The 22310-nt window shown below is 39.2% G+C and overlaps 1 protein-coding gene across 1 annotated transcript; it reads right to left on the bottom strand.

The window, feature by feature from the left end:
- Window positions 1-754: 754 nt before the first annotated feature.
- LOC134210155 (uncharacterized) lies at window positions 755-17410 on the bottom strand. The gene is made up of 5 exons (XM_062686178.1): window positions 17086-17410; window positions 2663-2849; window positions 1937-2597; window positions 1768-1875; window positions 755-1688 (listed from the first exon to the last, which is right to left on the bottom strand). The coding sequence occupies exons 1-5, from the start codon at window positions 17408-17410 to the stop codon at window positions 1287-1289; spliced, it is 1683 nt and encodes a 560-aa protein (XP_062542162.1). The 3' UTR covers window positions 755-1286.
- Window positions 17411-22310: the final 4900 nt, after the last annotated feature.

Below are 22310 nucleotides of genomic sequence, written 5' to 3'. Positions count from 1 at the left end.
TACGAAGTTCACCAGCAAATTTCCTGGATCAGACGGGATAGCAGCATCGGTTACTGATGGATCGTAGAGTAGGGGTGAAATTAAAACTAAATACTTTAAAACATCCATGTTTTGTTGTCAAATTGAAATGGCAAACAGACGACGACCGACCTCCAATGTGATGTATTTATAGTCAATTGCATATGTGGAGAATGAAACCATGTATATTATTCATGCTGGGTTGATTTGATGATCATCAGTTATGACAAAATAAATTGATTTGATTACACAGTAGACACAAATAAGCACAAATAGCAGCGTTTGGTAGCGCATTATAATGAAAACTAAAGACAATTTAGCTATAATTTGAAATTTAGGTTGGTGTGATGGTTGTACAATAGTATCTCATCGCTTCAAACCTGATAGTAATTGTAGATATTTTTTATATCATATTCATCTTTTGAGAGGGTTTCACTTATAATGGATTGATCACTGGGCCTATAATCGAAAAACAAAAAGAAAAAAGGTCGATTCAATCATCTGAATATCAATCATCCTCAAGTAGCGAGAAAGGGCGGTAACAATGGAAATAATATACAATAATAATAAACAATCAGGCCGATACAAATAATTATTTTTTCATTTTATTATTTATTTTTTATTATCCTTCCCCCCCAGACCTGTCAGAGACCAGTAGGTAATAATGTTAATTGAATATTTGTAACGGCCTAATATAGCTTTACAATTATGAGCATAGGTGCCAAGTTCATGAAATTAAGAGGAGGAGGGCAAGGGAGATACTAAATTGGTTAATTCGGAAAATGAAAACATCACAACACTTAAAACATATATTCAATCGATTTTTCAAAACCTTAAGCCCTGCTTACATATAAAACGTCTTTCTGACTATTTCTGGAAATAAATTAATTAATTCACATGCAGTAAAGATAGGGAATTCAGTCGCTGAAAGATGACGAGGAAGCTAAGCAGAAAGTAGCGAGAGTCGTATAAAATTCATACGGGGAACTTCATTGGGAGCGTTACTTTGTAGGAACTCAAAAAAATATTAAAACAGTATTTAAAAAAGAACCGGCTATAAATGGACAACTTTGTGAAAGCCCACAAACAAGCTGTAGAACCGGATATATTTGGGTTAAAAAAATATCCTAGTCCATTGCTTCCCAAAGTTGTGGGGTCGCGACCCCCTTCCATAAGATTTACACAGGCTGGGGGTCGCGACTCACCACTTTGGGAAACTATGTCCTAGTCGATTATCATGTCTTACATATATTTTATGAATTGGTCTACTATTCTACGTACGGGAATATAGGAATACGTGAAATCCTGTATTTTCGCCAAAGGGTTTCTCCCAATAATAATAAGAAAGCAATTCCTAGCCCCCAGCCCATCAGTTCAATAGAAAACCTAATGTCTACCACAGTCAACGGTCTGAATGACGCAGCCCTGTCGCAGCTTGGTTTGCTAAAGTGCATTCTGTTGTGTTCGCGAATGAATACTCCCGTTTCCAGTATCCTCATCATGCCCACGTTTATGTGCTCTCGGAAAGTGTAGTTCATCTTCATCGGCAGGTAGCCTTTGCTGTTTGCGAAAAATACTAATTCCCTCAAGTAGCACTTTTCAACTTCATCGTAAGTCTCACTCACCCTCTGGTAAGCAGTGGAGGTGTACACGTGGTATGCAAAAAGACCCTGTGATGATGAAAAAAGAGCATTCGTGATAAAAATCGTTTTCCATAACTCCTGTAAGAACACACAAAAAGAACCTCACCTCTCGTATTTTTGCAATACCATCTTTCACACTGTAAATATTCATTGAACCGTTTTTCAGTAACAATTTCTTCTCATACAGAGCTCGTCGGACCGGCTCTGTATCCGTCTGAAATGGAAATACAATTATCTCCACCTGAATCAATCACCGAAATTCTTTTTCCACTCACAGAGAGATAATGACGATTATAAGGCGTATCGGCGGTAGCTAGCTCTAGTTTTGACTCCAGGAGATCCTTCAAGGTGCTGATCCTTTCCGAGGGTGCTTGAATCAGCGAAATTATTTTCGCTGAATAGCTTACTTCCAAGAACATCAATCCAATTAAGCTCACCAGAATGAAAGCCTTCCGACTGATTCCGTGGGCTTCGATGGTTGAACCTTGTTGACATGCGACTGGGATTATATTGAATGCTGCATCTGAAGGCTGTGTCTTTGCGGCGTCCGTTTTTCTGTTGAAAAGATACGCGGCCAGGGTAAGGCCACCCGCTAAAACAGATAACCCAGCAGTGCAACTCCACACGTTTGCATCGAACGGCAGCTCAAAAATGTTATCCGTCGTGGACAAATTGGGAGTTTTATAGATGATTCGAATCAGGGTACGAATTGGCACCTTGGTATAGGAAAGTGCTTTCAATCGCGGCTGTATCATGAACAGCAACGCAGCGCCAAAATCTGTTCGGTTGCCAATTATGTCGCTGCACATTCCTTCAATGTTGGGATAACACCAACTGGTGGCGTACTTTCTCTTCATGGTAGCATTGAGATAGAAATCGTATAAAACTCTCGCTATATGGTAGGAATTGCGAGCAATTGTGTCAATTTGCGGGCTCCTGAAATGATTGTCAGATGACTAAGCTTAAATATATGAATATAATAGATTACACCCTCGACTTACTCATAATCATCGAAATGACTAAGTGTATAATTCGTAGTGTAGATCACTGTTGTCCTAATAGGCGTGAGCTGTAGATTTCGTCGTCTCGCGGCAACAGATTTTCCTATTTGTTGGTCTTCAAAAGCACCGTTTCTCCAAATAGCCACAACACTAGTGATGAGCTCGGTGTCAATCGAAATTCTGTAAACTACAAAAAGGAACATTAATTTTTGCTGCTGTTTGGTTCATAATTTTAAGTATTCCAAAGTCATCAATTGATTGTAAATTGTTATCAGAAAAAGTTTATAGGATCCAAGATAATTTGTACATATCTGATATAGATGGCTTTCCTTCCATAAAGTTTTCCAGCATGATTCATATTTTGTCATAGATCACTGTGCACCTCAACAGAATACTTACACTTTAGGGATACCTGTATTTTATTTATTTGATTTTATTAACTACGTTTTACATTACATTTGTGATGTATTCATGGCGCATTATTTAATAAATTGTCCCCAGATCCGTAGCGCCCTTGGCGAAATCCTTACTTGCGTCCCTTAGTTCTATGTAAAATTGAACATGCAATAATTTACTTTTGGAACAATTTGAATCTTACTTAAAAGAAGAGATATTAAAAGGTAAAAACTCTGATTTTAGGATGCTTCAATATTCAGCTCGTGCATTACTAGTTCTGAATCGGAACCACTCTCAGAGCTAGTGATCAGTGATCTATAACTCAGAAACGATATCAAACTTAGTCATATCTAGTCAATATCAAGATCAAGTAAAATTAAAGAACCTTCTGAGCTTGATTGGACCAATAAAATCAAACTCTGAAGTGAGTTGAGCGATGGTCGAAATCGCTATAGGACCTGTGGAGTTTGAGTAAGTTACCGTTAGCGTGTGTTCAAAGTACACACATCAGAGTGTCAATCGGTAAGCAGCAAGCCATGACTCGGCCTCTTCTTGTCAGATTTCCCTGGCGTGCGCACGCATTCACGGAGCGCCCTTGCCATCCTATCCCGCTTCGGACATTTGGGGTCACACATTTTGACGATCCATTCAGGTATTTTTTATCCTTACGGCTTGACGCTGATTTAATGAGGTGCGGAGAATGACATATTTTGGTTAGAAAAATCACATGGAAATCGTCCGAAAATTGTTCGTTATTTGAATAACCCCAATGTGCATCTGGAAGACCGCTGGGAACATGGTTTGTGGTTCAATAAAGTCTGGAAGACTGCCGGAAAAATGGTTTGTAGTTTGTAAAAGTTAAGGGTATGCGATAAGACACTTTTTCCTAACGAAACGAAACGAAACGAAATTTAAAATGTATGTGTTGATTCGAAATGAAACGAAACGAAATATATATTTACTTTCGAAACTTCGAAACGATACGAAATCAACGTCCATTTAATTCGAAATTTTTCGAAACGAAACGAAATTTTATTTTTTTTTCCGCGGAATTTTTATTGAATTGATTTTACATTATGTACGCAATTTTGATTTCATTTTCTCAAAGTCAAATAACTGCCTTGCGACCAATAGAATTATAGTAACAGAAGAAGCAGTCTGTGATAAATCGCCGTGTTCTCGTTTACCTTTGGCGATAAGGCAATACCCCATAGCATTTGTGCCGCTTTCAAAGGAATTCATCCTGGAGTGGGTGCTCCCGAATCTGATCAGTTTTATATCAGTTCAGCTTTATATCAATAAGTACGTATATAATAATATAGGAAATGTGATTTTTTATATTTTGATTTGAATTCTATTTAGAACCTAATTTCATTTAAGACTAATGTGTAATGTTGAAGCATACGTTATATTCATCAATCAGCGTGGTTTTATGGTATTGAGCAAAATTAAAACCAGTATATACGAATATAGTATACGCAGATAGAGAATTGTTAATAGCATACATTTGCTCGCTAGAGGAATCCTCTGCACCTTTCTAAAATGCACAAAGACATGTCTTTCAGATTGTGGTTCAGAAACGTGATCGCAAAGCTTTTACGACTGCAGTTTGCCAGGTAAGAAGAAATAATTTTTACTGCCTCCTACAAAAACTTGTAACAGAAGGATATCATTTCCCTTCAAATTCAACCCTTTTATAGGAGACCCATACTGGAGGCCCTTATACAGATGTGCTCGACTTGCGGTTAGCGGCAGCATAGTCTTATATTTTTTTTTGGAAAAGATGTTCAATTTTGATACACATAGTTAAGTTTGCCATTTGAGGTGTTTTTCACGAGATATTGCGAAAAAAGATTCGGCTGCCGGTGGGACTTGAACCCACCCTATTTCATTAAGTACACGGAGGTATTACCAATTATACAACAGCTGCCCTTGCGAGAAGTTGTTTCATAACAATGGGATATCATGGCTGTGCATATGCACAGCCTAGATATTTTACAAAAAATGATTTTCGTACGGCCGAGTTGCCGAATAATATGCAATTAATTGTTAATGGGATATAAGTCAATTCCCCGTATTCATCGTTAATTTAAGATAAGGAGAGGAAAATTAGTTTGATACTCATTATTATAAGATTATAAAAGGAAATCTCTGCATCTCCGTGAGCGCCATGTGAAAGGAATCTTTGATTTGTTGAAAAGGTAATTGAACGTGAAGCCACCTTGGTTAGCGACTAAATATTTATTGTAAACGAAGTTATTTTGAAAACTCGAAGACAAAAACCGTCTTTCAAATCAATCCAACACAAAATCATGTACTTCGTTCAAGGCTTAGGGCCTTCTTAACTTTTAAGCGATGCTTAGTCATGCGCTTAAACCTGGTTTGAGGCATAAGCGGTGAAGAAGTTGGGGTTTAATAAAAAAGAGGCGCTCTAAAAATACTTCACAAGGGCATTGGGAATTCAAGCCACGACTTTGACTCTTTGACAAAGTTGTACTGATCTGATTCATATCTGATTACATTTATACTCTAAGCCTGACGTCTTAAATATTGAGTCAGATCACTTTTGAAAAAAAATGGGATAGAATGGTTAAAGATATTTTTCGTTTTCTGTTGAACATTTCTAGCAAAACACCGAAGATGTTTTATATAAGAAAACTAAATACGTTTTTGTCGACTCAGAATGGGATCATGTAGTCGGTGTTAATACAAAAAATTGTAAAACGTTAGGTTTTGAAAATAGTTTTATGATTTTGTTCAGCGGCGCAGCCAAAATTTTTGATAATACACGACCGTACGAGACAGTATGGCTTAAGTCTAAATTTGTTTCGAAATTCCGCGGAATTCCGTTAAATTTCGTTATAAGCTAGTTTTTTCTAGCGAAATTTTTGTTATTTTACGAAACGAAACGAAATCAAGAAATCTGATTTCGCCATGCTCAAATTCCGCGAAATTCCGCGGAATTTCGTTTCAAACCACCTGAAACGAAATTTTTCGAAATACCGCATATGCTTAGTAAAAGTACAGTGCCTCTGGAAAACTACCGAACAAAGTTTTGCAGTTAAATATCTTGGCTGTGCATCTGCACAGTACATGTTCTGAAATGGACAAATTGATATGGAATTTGCGAAAAAGAATCCACGTGTCTTGGAGGGACTCGAACCCTCAACCTCCTACTCTCTAGATAGGCGTGACAAAGTTTTGCAGTTTGAATAACCACTATGTGCGTGTTGCTTTCGGAACAACCGGAAATTTGTGGTTTTCTAACAGCACAAAATGCAACTCAGATATCTTTTTCACCCTTTTGTTCTTCTTCTTCTTATTGGCATTACATCCCCACACTGGGACAGAGCCGCCTCGCAGCTTAGTGTTCATTGAGCACTTCCACAGTTATTAACAGCGAGGTTTCTAAGCCAAGTTACCATTTTTGCATTCGTATATCATGAGGCTAACACGATGATACTTTTATGCCCAGAGAAGTCGAGACAATTTCCAAACCGAAAATTGCCTAGACCGGCACCGGGAATCGAACCCACGGACTTGAAATGATCATAACATTGTCAGTTTTTCACCGATTTTGACAATTTTGGTTGCTACGTTTTTTTAAGCTTTATTTATGTGTTTTTTTTTAAATTCTAGGATTAAGGTCAACACAGATTGGTTGCTACGGATTCAGGAACTTATCCGCTATTCGATACATGTTACGTAAGACCGATTCAAATTACTGGGTTACTGGAATTCCGGATTTACTGGGCCAAGTCCCAAAGTTTGTATAAATTGAAGATATATAGTTAACCAAATAAAGATTTCTTGCGTCATGACTGATAAACTTCGTTTGAAATAAAAAAAATAATACTAAACTACGTTACAGAATCTGATTTAATCCCGGAGCGGTTATTTTGGAAACAGGTTCCAGTAGGGCCTAAAGTGCTCACAAACTCATTATGAAAAAACCCTGGCAACATGGATATCAACATTCATGAAATTGTTTCGGAAACATGATCTGATAAGTAATTGAACCATAGGATGTTTTGACAATGGACCAGTTACCCTGGAACAGGTTCCCGTGGGGCCTAAAGTGGCCACAAACTCATTTTGAAGAAACCCTGGCAACATGGGTATCAAAATTCATGAAATTGTTTCGGAAGCATACAGGGTGTTCAATAAGTTATAATACACTTTCAAAAAATGTTTAAAAATTGAGATTAAATTATTTCTTTTCCCGATTGCATTTCATTGGAAGTATTGTTCATAAGGAACGTTTGTAACATTTCTTTTGGAATGACCTCTATTTTGTACTTCTTCACAAGGTTCAAACGTTTCTAAAACCCATCGCAAGCGGCACGCACGATCTGCATGGGCATTTCGTTCTAGATTTTGAGAATTACGTCTTGAGCTGGTCCAAGTTACTGACCTTGTATTCGTACAACTTTAACATAATGAAGGACCAAACAAAAAAGTTAAAAGGGTTCAAATCCGAGAAGCAGGGAGGTCGCAAAGTTTTGTCCAAAAAGTCGATGAAATTGTCCCCATATTAGGCTAAAATCGCAATTTCCGTGTATAAAGGGTTATCGTCCTATTGGAACACGTAGGGCTCATCTCCGTCTAAGCACCGGGCCATTGGGGGCATCAATCGTCCCCAAAACCTCAGTTTTGTAGTACGCCGCAATGATTTTGACCTTCAAAAACGGCTGTTTACGATGCCCCAATCCATTTTCAACGAACGTAATAAACAAACAACAAGTGACAGAATGTCAACATCACACACATCCGATAGCATATATATATACCGCTAACGCTAACACCAATACTTATACAGAATATGTACATTGGGCTTACAAACACAATGATCAAACATTTGTATTCGAACTTATTGAACACCCTGTAATCTGATAAGTAATTGGACCATGGGATAATTTGACAACGGACTGGTCATCCTGGAACAGGTTCAAAAATGTTGATACTTATACAACTATCCGCGAGCAATAACGGCCGCCAACTAGCATCTGGATAGTCCAGAAAAAATATTTTAAGCTCTTTTTAGTGGAATGTATTCAACCGTCTAAGACGAGTTTAGTACTCTCCATTTGATTAAATGGAGAGTACTATGGAGAGTACTAAACTCGTCTTAGACGGTTGATCTGGATAGTCTCAAATTTGACGTTCCTGGAAGTGAACCGCCCCCACTGCTCACAGCCTTCTGAACAATAGGGTAAATAAGAAGCTGTGGATGCAATAGAACCACATTTTCTTATTTGCTGCATTCGCGAAGTCGAAGAAAATTCTGCTCTCCCCCCCTATGCGAAATCCCTTTGCTCTCTGTAAGAGTTGGAGTGAAACAGGGCCGCCATCTCCTCCTCTTTGTTGCTCTACTGTAAAAACCCATAAAGAACTGTCATTGTTTGTGTGAAGAATTTTGCTTCGACTTCATGAATTGCACAGATTTCTCCTTCTCACTTCTTCCTTCCTCTTTTTTCTTTTTGCCAGACTTATACTAAGTATACGTAAAGGCTATATGATCGCTCAAAAAACAAACTTTTTATAGAAGGCCCGGAGACCCATAGTGTGTATGTACCAAAATGTAGCAAAAGTGTCACTCATTTTTGGGCACTTGTCCTCTACCGATTTGCTCGCAACAAGTTACATTCGAAGCAGACTCTTATCTAATTGTTTCCTATTGAAAATTGACCAGATCGAACTATGAGCTCAGAAGTTATGGCCAAAATACCATTTCTTATAAAAAATCAAGTAAACAAATATCACTCATTTTTCAAGCACTTATCTTCAACCGATTAGCTTGCAACAAATTGCATTCGACGCAGAATCCTGTCCCATTGATTCCAGCTTCTTTCTTCTTCTCTCTTTAAACTTCTCTTCTCACTTCTCGCATCTTACTTCTCGCATCTCACTTCTCACTTCTGACTTCTATCTCTCACTTCTCATATCCCGATTGTGAATTTTGGGGTGATAAAATAGGGAATGTGACAAAATTGGATTTTTTGTTTTCAATTTTTTATCCATTTCACAAATTTGAATCAGTTTATACATTGGAAAGGTAAAATGCGTGAACGGGACCCGTTATTTCTTGTCAAAAAGGCTTAAAAAATTCTTGACAGATACTCAGAAATGATTTATAATAAACCACAGGCGCTGTAAGTTATTTCATGAAATTTATTGTTGTTTGCGGAATAATATACAAAAATAAAAATAAAACGACTTGAATTTTCAAAAATTTTTTGGGCGACAAAAGCGGAACCTGATAAAATCGGGTCGAAAACGTTATAAAACCGGAGGGAGACAAAATCGGGTCAACACTGAGTCACTTTTCACTTTTCTCTTCTAGTTTCTTTCATTTCACTTTAAACTTTTCTCTTTCCACTTTTTATTTTCCACTTCTCACAATCCACACCTCACTTGTCATTCGACCTAATAACCATTCGGCCTTATATCCATTCGACCTAATGGGCATTCGACCTAATTACCCAGCCTTGGTCACCAACACCAGTTTGTGACCACTTTAGGCCTACGGAAGCCTGTTCCAAGATGACCGATCCGGTTATCATCCATTCTACGGTCTCAACTACTTGGAAAAGCTGTTTCCGAAACAATTCCAAAATGTTGATACCCATAATGCCAGGGTTTCTTCCAAATGAATTTGTGGCCACTTTAGGCCCTCCGGGAACCTGTTCCAGAAAGACCGTTTCGGTTAATATAAACTGCATAGAAAACATGTTTCCGGAACAATTCCAAGAATTTTGATACCTATATTGCCAGGGTTTATTCTACATGTATTTGTGGCCACTATAGGGCCTACGGGAACCTATTCCAGAATGACCGTTCCGGTTGATGTCCATCATATGGTCTCAACTGCATGGAAAACATGTTTCCGGAACAATTCCCAGAATGTTGATACCCACATTGGCATGGTTGCTCCTGAATGAATTTGTGGCCACTAGCCACGGGAGCCTATTCCGAGACTAAATGATCAGGTGGTCCTAACACGTTGTGAAGTCATAATCCTCGGATTTTCCACGAAACTGGTAACTCAGGATACAAGAAATCATCATTTGGTTCAATCAAAGTTAATTGCCTATTTCCGGCCGACGGAGGTCCTTCGTAGCTTAGTTGGTTAAAGCACCAGTCTAGCGTACTGTAGGGTCATGGGTTCGAGTCCCATCGAAGGGAAAGTGGTTACCTCCAATACATTTTCCAAATCAATATCTTCCACATAACGTACATATTCACATATGAGTTTTCATAACATTGTAAATTAACGTCCAAGTCGGGTGGTTTAATCCCCGGAAATAGGCAATTACCTTTGATTGAACTGAACTTGAGTTGCGTGCTCTTGCCTACGCAATGCGGTCGGGTCTGAGCTTGACGACCGACTGGCAAATAGCTTACACAACCTCACTTGATCAGTACCGTTGCTGATGAAGAATGTGTATAGCCGCCAGACATTCTAAATACTCACGCTCCTCTAATGTGGACGTGTACAATACACATGTGGAAGTATTGGCTTGAGAAATGGATTGCGAGTGATTTGACTATGCGTCCAATTTGGGAATCTCGAGCTCGTTCAGTAGCCGCTAGGTTGCGAAGGCCGACGGAGGTCCTTCGTAGCTTAGTTGGTTAAAGCACCAGTCTAGCGTACTGTAGGGTCATGGGTTCGAGTCCCATCGAAGGGAAAGTGGTTACCTCCAATACATTTTCCAAATCAATATCTTCCACATAACGTACATATTCACATATGAGTTTTCATAACATTGTAAATCATTTGGTTTCTATAGCATCATCTTATCCATTTTTGAGACCTGGTTTAGCTAATCCAGAATTCCGGTAACCAGGTAATCCGGATCAGTTCTTTGTGGCATGGATCGAATAGAGGACGAATTCCTGAATCCATAGCTAACGGAATCGTCCGAATCGGTTCAAACCGACGAAGTTATGGTCATACCAAGAACGTGGGTATACCCGCGTACCCTGTCAGTACGTTACGGGGTTAAAATATTCAGAAGCCCCTCCCCAAGCCCCCCTTACTGGATTATCATTTTGATACCACCCAAACTTAAATTTTGCCAAGTTTGAGGATGTCACGAAGTTTCAATTTTCTGCGATGTTTAGAATTCAAAAAAAATTCACTTGAAAACGAAAAAGATACCCGGGTACCCTGTCGGTAACATAAGGGTTGATTGTTTATTGTGGGTAGGCTGCGCTTACAACATGCCTTAGGAGAATGCATTTAAAAATCATTTAGGCCCGAGTCTATGTCCTTGTCATTAGTATATGTTGATGTCTGTTTGTCTGTGACATACATTTGCTTCTCTCAATGTGTTGTTTATGTTGCATGACCTTTATCAACTTATTACCCCCTTGTTTTATATTCTAACCAGGGAATCAATATTCGAGCATCGTCAACAGAGTTTATGACTGACAAACGCACCTCGCAGCAAGCTTTTATCAGAACCCAAACACAATATGACAAACACAAATTTCCAAAAATACGATCCGTTTTTTGTAATCATAGTTGAATTCATAGGGGCCCTCCTTAGCCGTGCGGTAACACGCGCGGCTACAAAGCAAGACCATGCTGAGGGTGGTTGGGTTTGATTCTCGGTGCCGGTCTAGGCAATTTTCGGATTGGAAATTGTCTCGACTTCCCTGGGCATAAAAGTATCATCGTGTTTAGCCTCATGATATACGAATGCGAAAATGGTAACTTGGCTTAGAAACCTCGCAATTAATAACTGTGGAAGTACTTAATGAACACTAAGCTGCGAGGCGGCTCTGTCCCAGTGTGGGGATGTAATGCCAATAAGAAGAAGAAGAAGAAGTTGATTTAATTTTTTTTTATTTTTGTCATTATTATCTCCGACAAAACCAAAACCTTGTCGTTAGTTCTCTGTTGTCGCTTGTTTCGCATGGCACATCTAAGAAAACTTGATTCCCTGATTCTAGTAATAAATCAATGTTTTGCACGTCATGTTCGAGCAACATTTTTCCAAATTATCGCACTGTAAATGTATTGTTTTTTTACAGTTATGTTTCGATTCATAATTTTAATATTTTGTTTATCTACACGGTTAGAAAAAAGTACCTAATAGAAAGTACTTTTCACTCAAATCGGGGCTTCGTGGGGGAACCCATTATTAAGTAAACTTTTCTTGCAATTAATTAAAATTTACTTAATATTAAGTTAATATACTTAATTTTGAATAGAAACTAACCAAAATTTTAGTTAACATTTGTAAACATGAGTTTACTTAGCTTTGGGTTCTCACAGTTTACTGCCCTTGTTGAGTGGTTTTGCTCTTCATTTTATGACAACAAAGGAAAGAGGGAGGGAGATGCAAGAGAGAAAAATTACCTCAAATTAGGTACTTTTTCCTAACCGTGTGAAGTTTATTTATAACTTGTTTCCATGAATTTCATATATTGCATGCCAATAAGATACTAACTCGTATAGATCACATTCACTTTCGACTTTTATTACAGCGCGTTTGGAAAACCTCCGGAAAATGGATTGTGGCGTGGAAAGCCACAAGTCGCGTCTGAAAGACCGTCGGGAAATGATTTGTATTCTGGGCAACCACAAGGTGCATATTTAGATCTATAATGTTCTAGAGTGTTCAATATCATAAAACTGCACGCCAATTTAGTTTAACATTTAAATGATTCTCGTTGCTTGTGTACATAAGCTGTCAGTTGCTCTCGATGAGTCTCAATCTTCGAGATCATGAAGTTATTGACATTTATATCGTTGTTCTGGGATATAAAGCCATGATATTGAGAAAAAAATATTTTGGAGTTCAGTTTTCAAAGGAAATTATTCGTTTTTTCAAATGCAACATGTTCATTGTTCATTTTTCGTCTTTTCAATATAATATTTGTCCCTTTTTGCCTTCCTTTTTGCCTTTCTCGTACAACAAAGTTGTACCGAAAGGCTATCATTTCACTCTGAAAACGAACTTTTTACAGGAACAACTGATAGTAAAGTTTCTTATACCATTCGACTCAGTTTGATGAATCAAGGTGATGTCTGTGTGTGTATGTATGTGTGTGTGTATGTGTGTGTGTATGTTTGTGTGTCTGTATGGTCACTTTTTCAACCTCAAAAACTCACACGATTTTCATGCACTTAGACTCAACTGACGGCAAGGATGTTATTGATCATTTAGTAATCTGCATTCGATCATTTAGTCGTTTTTTAATAACTCATTCCAGAGGCTAAATTTCAAAATGTGTTATATGGTGGACTTCTAGGGCAAAGGTTTATCTACTACTCTGCCTAACAGTTCGTTGTTTTAATTTCACTAATAACGGAACTATAGCACTAGTAGCAGTAACTTAGACTAAATGATTGCATATTTTGTTATCATTTAGTATAAGTGTGGCAACTAGCACCGTCACTCCTTTAGCAGTGGAATTCAAACATCGACCTGTCAAGGAGAGTTGTAGAAAAACCTTAGCACTAAAAGTCCACCATACAACACATTTTTAAATTTAGCCTCTAGAATGAATTTTTGACAAACTACTAAATGATCGAAAGCAGATTATTAAATGATCGATAACATCCTTGACTGACGGAACTTTGACGGAAACTGAGTAAAATCTCTGTGGGAAGAAAAGAGATGGCAATACAATTTTACTTAGTCATTGAGTAGGTGAAAGTTAGAGTGTTAACTGCTGGTTCGTACGCTCGTGGCCATGGTGGTGTTTGCCTTTGTTTTGTGTCATATTACAGTTTGCGTTGAGTTCGCCAAATACACGAAGTTGCAGCAAACATGCAAAAGATCTTGCATACAGTGTTGCTGGGTATTTTATCTTTCAAGAAAATCATGTTATAATCGAAGTCGTAATGATTTGTCATTCTATTTAAGCGAAATATAATGATCTCTTACTCCACTTTTAAGCTATTGTGATAGAAAGTTATTTTTTTACAGGAAAGTATGATAAAACTAATAAATAAAGTGCCAATCTTCCCCTGAAAAGTAAATAAAATATGTTGGCACCACTGCTCCAATGTACACATCAAACTAATACTAACGTGAATCCAATGAATAACACGCCTAAAACAGACCAATCAGAATGAATTTTGACAGATTGTTCCTGTGCAAGTTGCTTGCAGGTTGACTGCAATGCTAATTTTATTTGCAAATCGCAATACATTGGAAGAGGAAAAACAAGCTTCAACATGCTGTTTGGTTTGGGTGGTGTGTGGTATGATGGGTGGTGTGGAGTTATGGTGAAGTTTGGGTGATTTCAAGAGCAAATTTGAATATAGTTTTCGTTTTATACATCTCCTTATTTCCATATTATATTATGTATGCGATTTTGTTTGTCTTCTATTTAAATTTAGGAATCGTTCAAAAATGGCATCGGTGCCTTGGCGAAGGGGGGTGGGGGTGTCGATCGTCATAACTTGATTATAACATAATACATTAAGCTTATTTTACAGAAAAACAAAATTGCCAACATTTTTGGTAGATAGGAATTGGAAAAAAACGAAGTTACCACCTTCAGTATATGTATCTTGATTTAATCGAGAAAGGCATCGTCACGCGTAGGTGGATTAATTTGGTTTTTGAGAGAAGAAGGGAAATGTGGAGTTTGAGTAAGCTGCATTCTGCGTGTGTTCATAGATTCACACATCAGAGTATCAATTGGTAAACAGCAAAGCACGGAGAGCCCCTGCCATCAGGGTTTGCAGAAATCGCTCTCAATCAATAACGAACAAGGATAAAAGAGAGGTAAAAACCTCTTCGAATCATAACAAGCCATGAAAACAAAACTATCGCACTTGTATACAAGTTGAAAAAAAAACTGATTCGGATAGGCGGCCCCCACCGAGTGGCTTTGATAAGACGCGTTGTTCTTGCTCATTTTAGGTTGGGGAGAACTGCTGTGCAAAACAAGTTAAAATTCATCATCAGAACCGGTGCCCCCGTAATTGGAATTTATTAAAAGAAATTTATCAAGGGTTGTAGCCCCTCAAATCAGTTCATTATCGTAACAACTATCGAAAAACGTCTCTCACGGTATGCTACCTATCGAGAGTGTCTACCGATACAGACATAATAAGTGAGAGATTTTCTCATTCTCCTTTGGATTCAAACCCTGCCTGCCATCTTATTTCGCTCCGGGTACTTAGAGTCACATATGACTAAGTCAGATCAAGCAAAATCCAGCTCTAAAATGTGTTTTTTTCCGGCACAAATCGCCATCGGACCTATTTGGGCCACGAAAGAATCTAACTCTGGGGTGGGCCTGCCTGTAGTTTGGAGACATTTCATAAGATATAAGATTTGAGTCATTAAAATTAAACTCTCACGTGGGCTGGCCAATGATCTGATTCGTCATCGGAAGCAGAAGGGTCAAGGAGAAAGTTACTGAGTTTAGCAAAACCATCATATAGGACCAGTGGAGATTTTTTCGTATCATGAAAACTTTTCTCCTTGCAAAGGTGGAAATCGAACCCACTCCTTAAAGCACATGCGACTGGAAGATTGGCGTGGTCCATTTTCTCGGATCTTTTTCCTTGCTCATCTCTAATCTCGTTCGATTTGGTTGTTCCAGTCGACAGCCGTTCCCTTCTTCGCGGTTTCAGATTCTGGCTCAATGCACTATTGTCCGGGATACAGATTTTCGCGGAAAGATGCATTTCACACCAAAACTTTATTTTTAAGAAAAAACTGTTGTTCTACTACTACTACTATTGTTCGAAATAGTAAGGTCATCATTATGGTGCTACCAAATATTTTTTTTTATTTTTCGGAATATTGACATGTTATGTTCTACAAAATTTAGCGCAGCTTATTTCAATTAATTTTGCCAAAAAAACTTTTTCTGTAGCTGATGAGTTGGCTGATTTAGAGCAATTTTACCTAATTGGATTAGGGTGTACCTCAAAAAACAGTATTTTTGATCTACTTTTTTTGTTTTAGATTTCTCGAAAAAATCGTCTTCAGGTGACTTTTAGAGCTCAAAGGAGCTTTTCAAAACGCGTGTTTTGCTGTAAAAATAACATTTGTATCTTCTTCCATTCCCGAGTTATATCAATTTATTTGAAATAAATCATGATTTTAGTTGAGATAAAAAAATAACATATCTTCAATTTTTGACATAATAAGGAATATGAATTCCTTTTTCAAAGGCCGTGTAAACATATTGTTTTGGTTTGCCATAACCGGAGATATCGCCTTATGAAAAAAAAATGTAATTTTAACAGCAAAATGATTATAACTTTTGATCGGAAAAAGATACTGAGCATATTTACCCATCAAAAGTTGCATCTTTTTGAGTCACTCTAAAAGTCACCTGTAGACGACTTTTTCAAGAAATCTAACTCAAAAAAAAATGGATCAAAAGTACTGTTTTTTGAGGTACATCCTAATCCAATTAGGTAAAATTTCTCAAAATCAGCCATGTAGTAAGAGCTACAGAAACATTTTTTTTAGCAAAATTGATTGGAATAAGCTGCGCTACAACTTTGTAGAATATAACATGTCAATAATCCGAAAAATAAAAAAAAAATATTTTAAATTTTTTTTTAAATTATGAACTTTATTTTTTGGTAGCACCATAATGATGGCCCTACTATTTCGAACAATTGTGTAGAACAATAGTTTTTTCTAAAAAATATAGTTTTGGCGTAAAATGCATCTTTCCGTGAAAATCTGTATCCTGGACTATGGTGCAATGTGTGCGTCGTCATTGCTTGAGTCGATGTCGGGTAAGGCGGAAAAGATGGATACTTACGGATGGATTTTTTAATTTGGGTTCGATTATTTGGTAGCTAATGAATAGCTCACATCAGAAGCTAAATTGCTCTATGGAAATGTTTCGTAGGCGATCAGAAATAGTGTTTGTTTATGAAAAATTTCAATAATCAGATACGCAGATTTTTATGCCGTTAAATGAATACCCCTAATATTTGTTGTATGGTGGAGCTAAGTTGAACATTTTCAAGATTGTAAAGTGCAGTTTAGAGAAGGCAATTACGAATTCTAATATAAAGCTCAACTCACCATCTTTCGCCACCAGCTCCCCTTCCTTCGACATAGTGAAGTAGAACAAATTGCAGCTACCGGTCACTTCAAGAGCATTCACAAAACGTAGCATATCGGTTTCCTTCTGCTCCGCGCCAGCCGAGTCCTCAGTGCTATCAAGAAGAACCCATCGAATTTTGTGATAGATCCGATATCGTGCTTCCACCAGAAACCGTTCACTGTTCGGACAGGCCCTGTCAATCACTGCCAAATGTTGATGCGGCTCAAGCGTGTCCAAAAGTGCTAAATTTTCCACCGAATCATTGTGCAGCTGCATAACGTGCGGTTTGTGGGTCACCGTCATCATGCGCCTGACGAGGCTCGCAGATTTATCTGAACATTTTTCGCGATGAACATTGGATATTAAATTCTACGTCGAATACTCACCATTGGGCCAGCATACGAAAACGGCAATTTTGAGAGGTATTTTTAAAAACTGTACAAAGTTCACCAGCATAGTTTCTGGATCGGACGGGGATGCAGCATTGATTACCAAAGGACCACAGAGCAGTGATGACAATACAACTACAATCTTTATAAAATGCATGTTTTGTTGTTATATCGAAATAACAAACAGAGGCCGATCGAGACCCAGTATGATGCATTTATAGTCTTTGGCTCATGTGGATATTGCATCGAAGGAAAACTCGAACTCAATGGCTATTGTATATTACTCATGCTGGGTTTGTCTGATGAGAACCAGTAACGACCAAATAAATTGCTTTGATTACATACTGGAAACAAGTTAGCATAGATAACAGGGTAAAATAACACAGCCTGATGTGAAGTAAATGACTGTTTAGAGATTCTGAACAGTCAATTCTGAATTGAAATTAAAACCAATGCAAGAAACTGGCACAATGTATGAACGTTTCAAGGTGTATTGTGATTGACGTTTTTTACTTATTTTACAAATTCAGATACATTGTAATTAATAGGGTATATGGCTCAAACACAGAGAAACAGACGTCTCACTCAACACGTGTTCTATCTAGAAGCATAAGTACTAGAACACTAGTGGCGCTGTAGTCATTTAAATTATATTGTAAAATTATGCTTTAGAAAACTTCAATTGGCCATAATTTATGCATGCGAATTTGACTTCTGCACACTACGAAAAAGTCGTGTAATATTATGTTATTTAAGCCCGACATATGCAAGCGAATCAAAAGACGCATCATTATGTTCAAATTTATTTTTACAATGCCTTGAAAGTGTGTTCACATGACTAAAAATTAGCGTATGTAGCAAAAATGGTAAATGCGCTGCATGAAAATTTAATATCAAATCTACTGGGTGGGAGTCCCGTCTGATACTTACTTACTCCTTACTTATGAATCCTGTACACCTCCAGTGGTGCAAAGGGCCGACTTAAAAGATCTCCATCCTGAGCGTTACCCAGCTATCGCTTTAACCTGTTGCCAGGTTAGATTTCGGTCAACTTCTTTTATTTCTTTACTGAGGCTTCGCCGCTAAGAGCCTCTGGGTCTGCCTCTGCTGCGATGTCCCGCTGGGTTCCAGTCTAACGCTTGTTTACAGATTTCGTTACCGCTCCTAAAAAAGTTGAAAATTCGTATTTTGGTGCGTACACTTATCTGACTGGTTTTCCAGATATTTTCTTGATCCGCGGTGATAGAATACAGTAACGGTGATAGAATACATCCTTGCCTCACACCAGCTACAACCCGGATAGGGTCGCACAAGACCCCATTGTGCAGCACTCTACACGAAAAGGCCTTGTACTGTGCTTCGATGAGGCCGATGATTTTCTCAGAAACCCCCTTGCGTTTCAGGGCGCCCCACATATTCTCGTGATTGAGACGGTCAAAAGCTTTTTCGTAGACAATGAATACCAAGTAAAGGGACTCTTGGAATTCGTTGACCTGCTCCAGAATGGTACGGAGCGTGACAATATGGTCCACACAGAATTTTTCCTCACGGAATCCGGCCTGCTGCCGCCGGAGAGTCGCATCGATAATTTTGCATAAAACTTTGAGAACGATACACAGCAACATAATGCCTCGCCAGTTATCGCATACAGTCAGGTCACCCTTTTTGGGCACCTTCACAAAAATAACTTGCATTCAGTCGACCGGGAAAGTTGCGGTGTCCCAGATATTACGAAATAAACGATGCAGTAGTTGAGCGGATGTCATGTGGTCAGCTTTGAGCATCTCGGCTGATATGCGATCGACCCCTGGGGCTTTATTCGATTTCATGCTTTGGATGGCTGTTTGAATCTCTAGCAGTGATGGAGCTTCGGTATTGACGCGTGTTATACGTCGGATCCAAGACAGATCATGCCGAGGTGGTGATAGTCTGGCTGGCACTTGAAAAAGTTGTTCGAAGTGCTCGAACCAGCGTTTCAGCTGGTCAGTTGGGTCGGTCAATAACTGATCATTCGCGTCTTTCACAGGCATCGTTGCATTAATCTTCGCCTCGCTTAAGCGTCGTGAGATATCGTAGAGGAGGTGAATGTCCCCGGTTGCGGCGGCTCTCTCTCCTTCGTCGGCCAGAGAGTCTGCCCACGCTCGCTTGTCCCGTCGACATGAGCGTTTTACTTCCTTCTCAAGAGCCGAGTATCGTTGACGGGCTAAGACTTTGGCTCCTCTGGTTTTTGATCGCTCTATCGCGGCTTTGGCTTCTGTCCGCTCCTCTATCTTCCTCCAGGTCTCATCGGTGATCCATTGTTTTCTCTGGGTGCGCAGTTCGCCCAGATTGTTCTCGCTGGTGGCGATGAAGGCATTCTTGATGGCGGTCCATCTGCAGCACGCGTCTCCAGTTCTTCAACGAAGGACCGTTTCACCGTGGCATCTTCCAGTCGGCGTGTGTTGAACCGTCGTCCAACTCTTTCCTCCTGCCGACGAATCCGCGCAATGCGCAGGCGTATTTCATCGATGAGGAGGTGATGCTCAAACGCGATATCGGCACTACGTTTATTCCGTAAATCAAGAAGGCTCCGTTTCCATTTTCGGCTGATGCAGATGTGGTCGATTTGATTTTCTGTAAAGCCGTCACAGGATACCCACGTGACCTTGTGAACCGGTCGATGAGGGAAGAGCGATCCCCCGATCACCATCGCGTTATTACCACAAAATTCTGCGAACAGCTTTCCGTTTTCGCTCATTTCTCAGAGACCATGGCGTCCCATAATGCGCTCATGGTTCGAGTTGTCGAATCCGATCTTCGCATTGAAGTCGCCCAAACAGATCTTGATATTACCCTTCGGGATTCTATCTACGACGGCATTGAGTTGACTGTAGAAGTTCTCTTTGTCCTGCAGATCGGCAGCATCGGTTGGCGCATAACATTGGATTATAGTAAGGTTTCGGACCCGTGTTCTAAATCTGGCAACGATTATCCTTTCACTTATAGGTTCCCACTTCATAAGCGCAGAGTGTGCTTGAGCGCTTAGAAGGAAGCCAACTCTGCGATGCCGGGGAGCGTGTTCACCTCGTAAACCAGAGTATAGCAGAACTTGTCCCGATGGCGTTCTGTGTTCTCCAAAGTTTGGCCAACGAACTTCACTCAGTCCCAGGATCTCAATCTTCATGCGGCGTGCCTCACTGGCAAGTTGTGCCAATTTACCCTGCTGGACAAGGGTTAAAACGTTCCATGTTCCTATTCGTATCCGTTGTTTCGCGCTAAGAGTCGTCGCCGTAAAATCAGTTCGAATTCTTTCATTATCGGATTCTCGAACAAATTGATGTTTCGCGAACAGTAGGTTGTCGGCCCAAGGTTCCCTATCCACCGGGATGGGGCTGCCATCTTAGGTACAGCTTCCGGCGAATAGCATTTCATACTCAGCCGCTGGATGCCAGAACAGACGCTGTTGGAGCCGCACCTCCTTGGCGATTAGACGCTCGATCAGTCGGGTCTAATTTGTTTAAAGTCCCATCCATCACCAGGACTAGGCTAGTGCGCTTTGAGCGGCACACGGTCGCTTTGATAGGGCCTGCTTGGGGACACATGCAGCTTTTAATAGAAGTTCAACAGAGCCCACTGTCGAACCCCACCACATCCTAGGCAGACCCCATATGACGCACCCTCTCACTCTAGCTGATGTCAGAAGGACAACAGTGCCCAAGCTACACTACCAGCTAAGTACGCAACCATTAGCTGACGGTCAATTGTCATCGGAAGACCCGTGGAAGCGTGAGTATTGGAACTTGTAAGGAGCAGAGCTATGTTAGGCGCCCCTTCCCGGATGTCAACTCACCATTTCGTAGCCAAAATGGTGGAGAGTTAATCTCTATAACTCATGGTAGGATAAAGGCGCTATAAACGTTCAAAATCATGCATGATTTCGTCATGGTCTCCAATTTTATACTCCAATTTGACACTCAGTACCGTCGGGTAAGACGGTGTCCAATGTCAAAAGTTTTATTCCATCTAAGAAGTAAAAAAAGTCCAAAGTAAATCGGATTCAAAAAAAATAATATACGTAAAATGTGGAAACACTTTCAAACCTTTATTTGAGTTTGTGAACATCTAAAGCTTGACTACGTTAAATTTTGAACAATCAAATAATATTCAATTGCAAATTGCAAAGAATGCTGAAAGCCACTTATAAACTACACTTGGTGATGGGTCTCCGAGATTTAACATCTATAGGCTTTCTTATATTTCAAGATTTCTTAGCGTACAAAGAACATCTCAATAATGAAAAGTTAGGGCAATCCTGATTCAGGATTGCCCTAATCTGATACTGAAAAAAAAATGATGACGCTAATACAGGAAATGAAAAGATGTATGTATATCTGCGAGACAAATAATATGTTGAATATCAAACTTATCTACTAAAATGATTTCCCGAAATTCAAAATAGGCTTCTCCTTCATTCGCTAAAAAAACGCTTCCTTTTTTTAAAGTCATAATTGATTACACCCTCCGCCTCCTCCTAAACCATCGTTTTGCACGCAAAAAGAGGCTTACAGTAATTAGTTGTCTGTGGTTTAAGGAAATCGTAGAGTGGTGGGTCTTAATTTTCGTATCGGAGCATAAATATACTGCATGATAATGCTCAAGTTCACATAGAGGAAGAGGACATATACTTAGCTATCATATGACAGAATGTAATGGAGAAGACACAGTAAATCATCATTTTCTTTCCATTAAATCAACTTTCTCAGAAAGCACTGTTTCTGTCGAGATAATTGTGATTTATCACTCGTTAAGTACCACTGGCCATGGCATCAATGGAC

This window comes from Armigeres subalbatus, chromosome 2 (assembly GCF_024139115.2).
Source record: "Armigeres subalbatus isolate Guangzhou_Male chromosome 2, GZ_Asu_2, whole genome shotgun sequence".
Lineage (NCBI taxonomy): Eukaryota > Metazoa > Arthropoda > Insecta > Diptera > Culicidae > Armigeres > Armigeres subalbatus.
The sequence above is the reverse complement of the archived record's forward strand: the minus strand, read 5'-3'. Positions and strand labels throughout refer to the sequence as shown.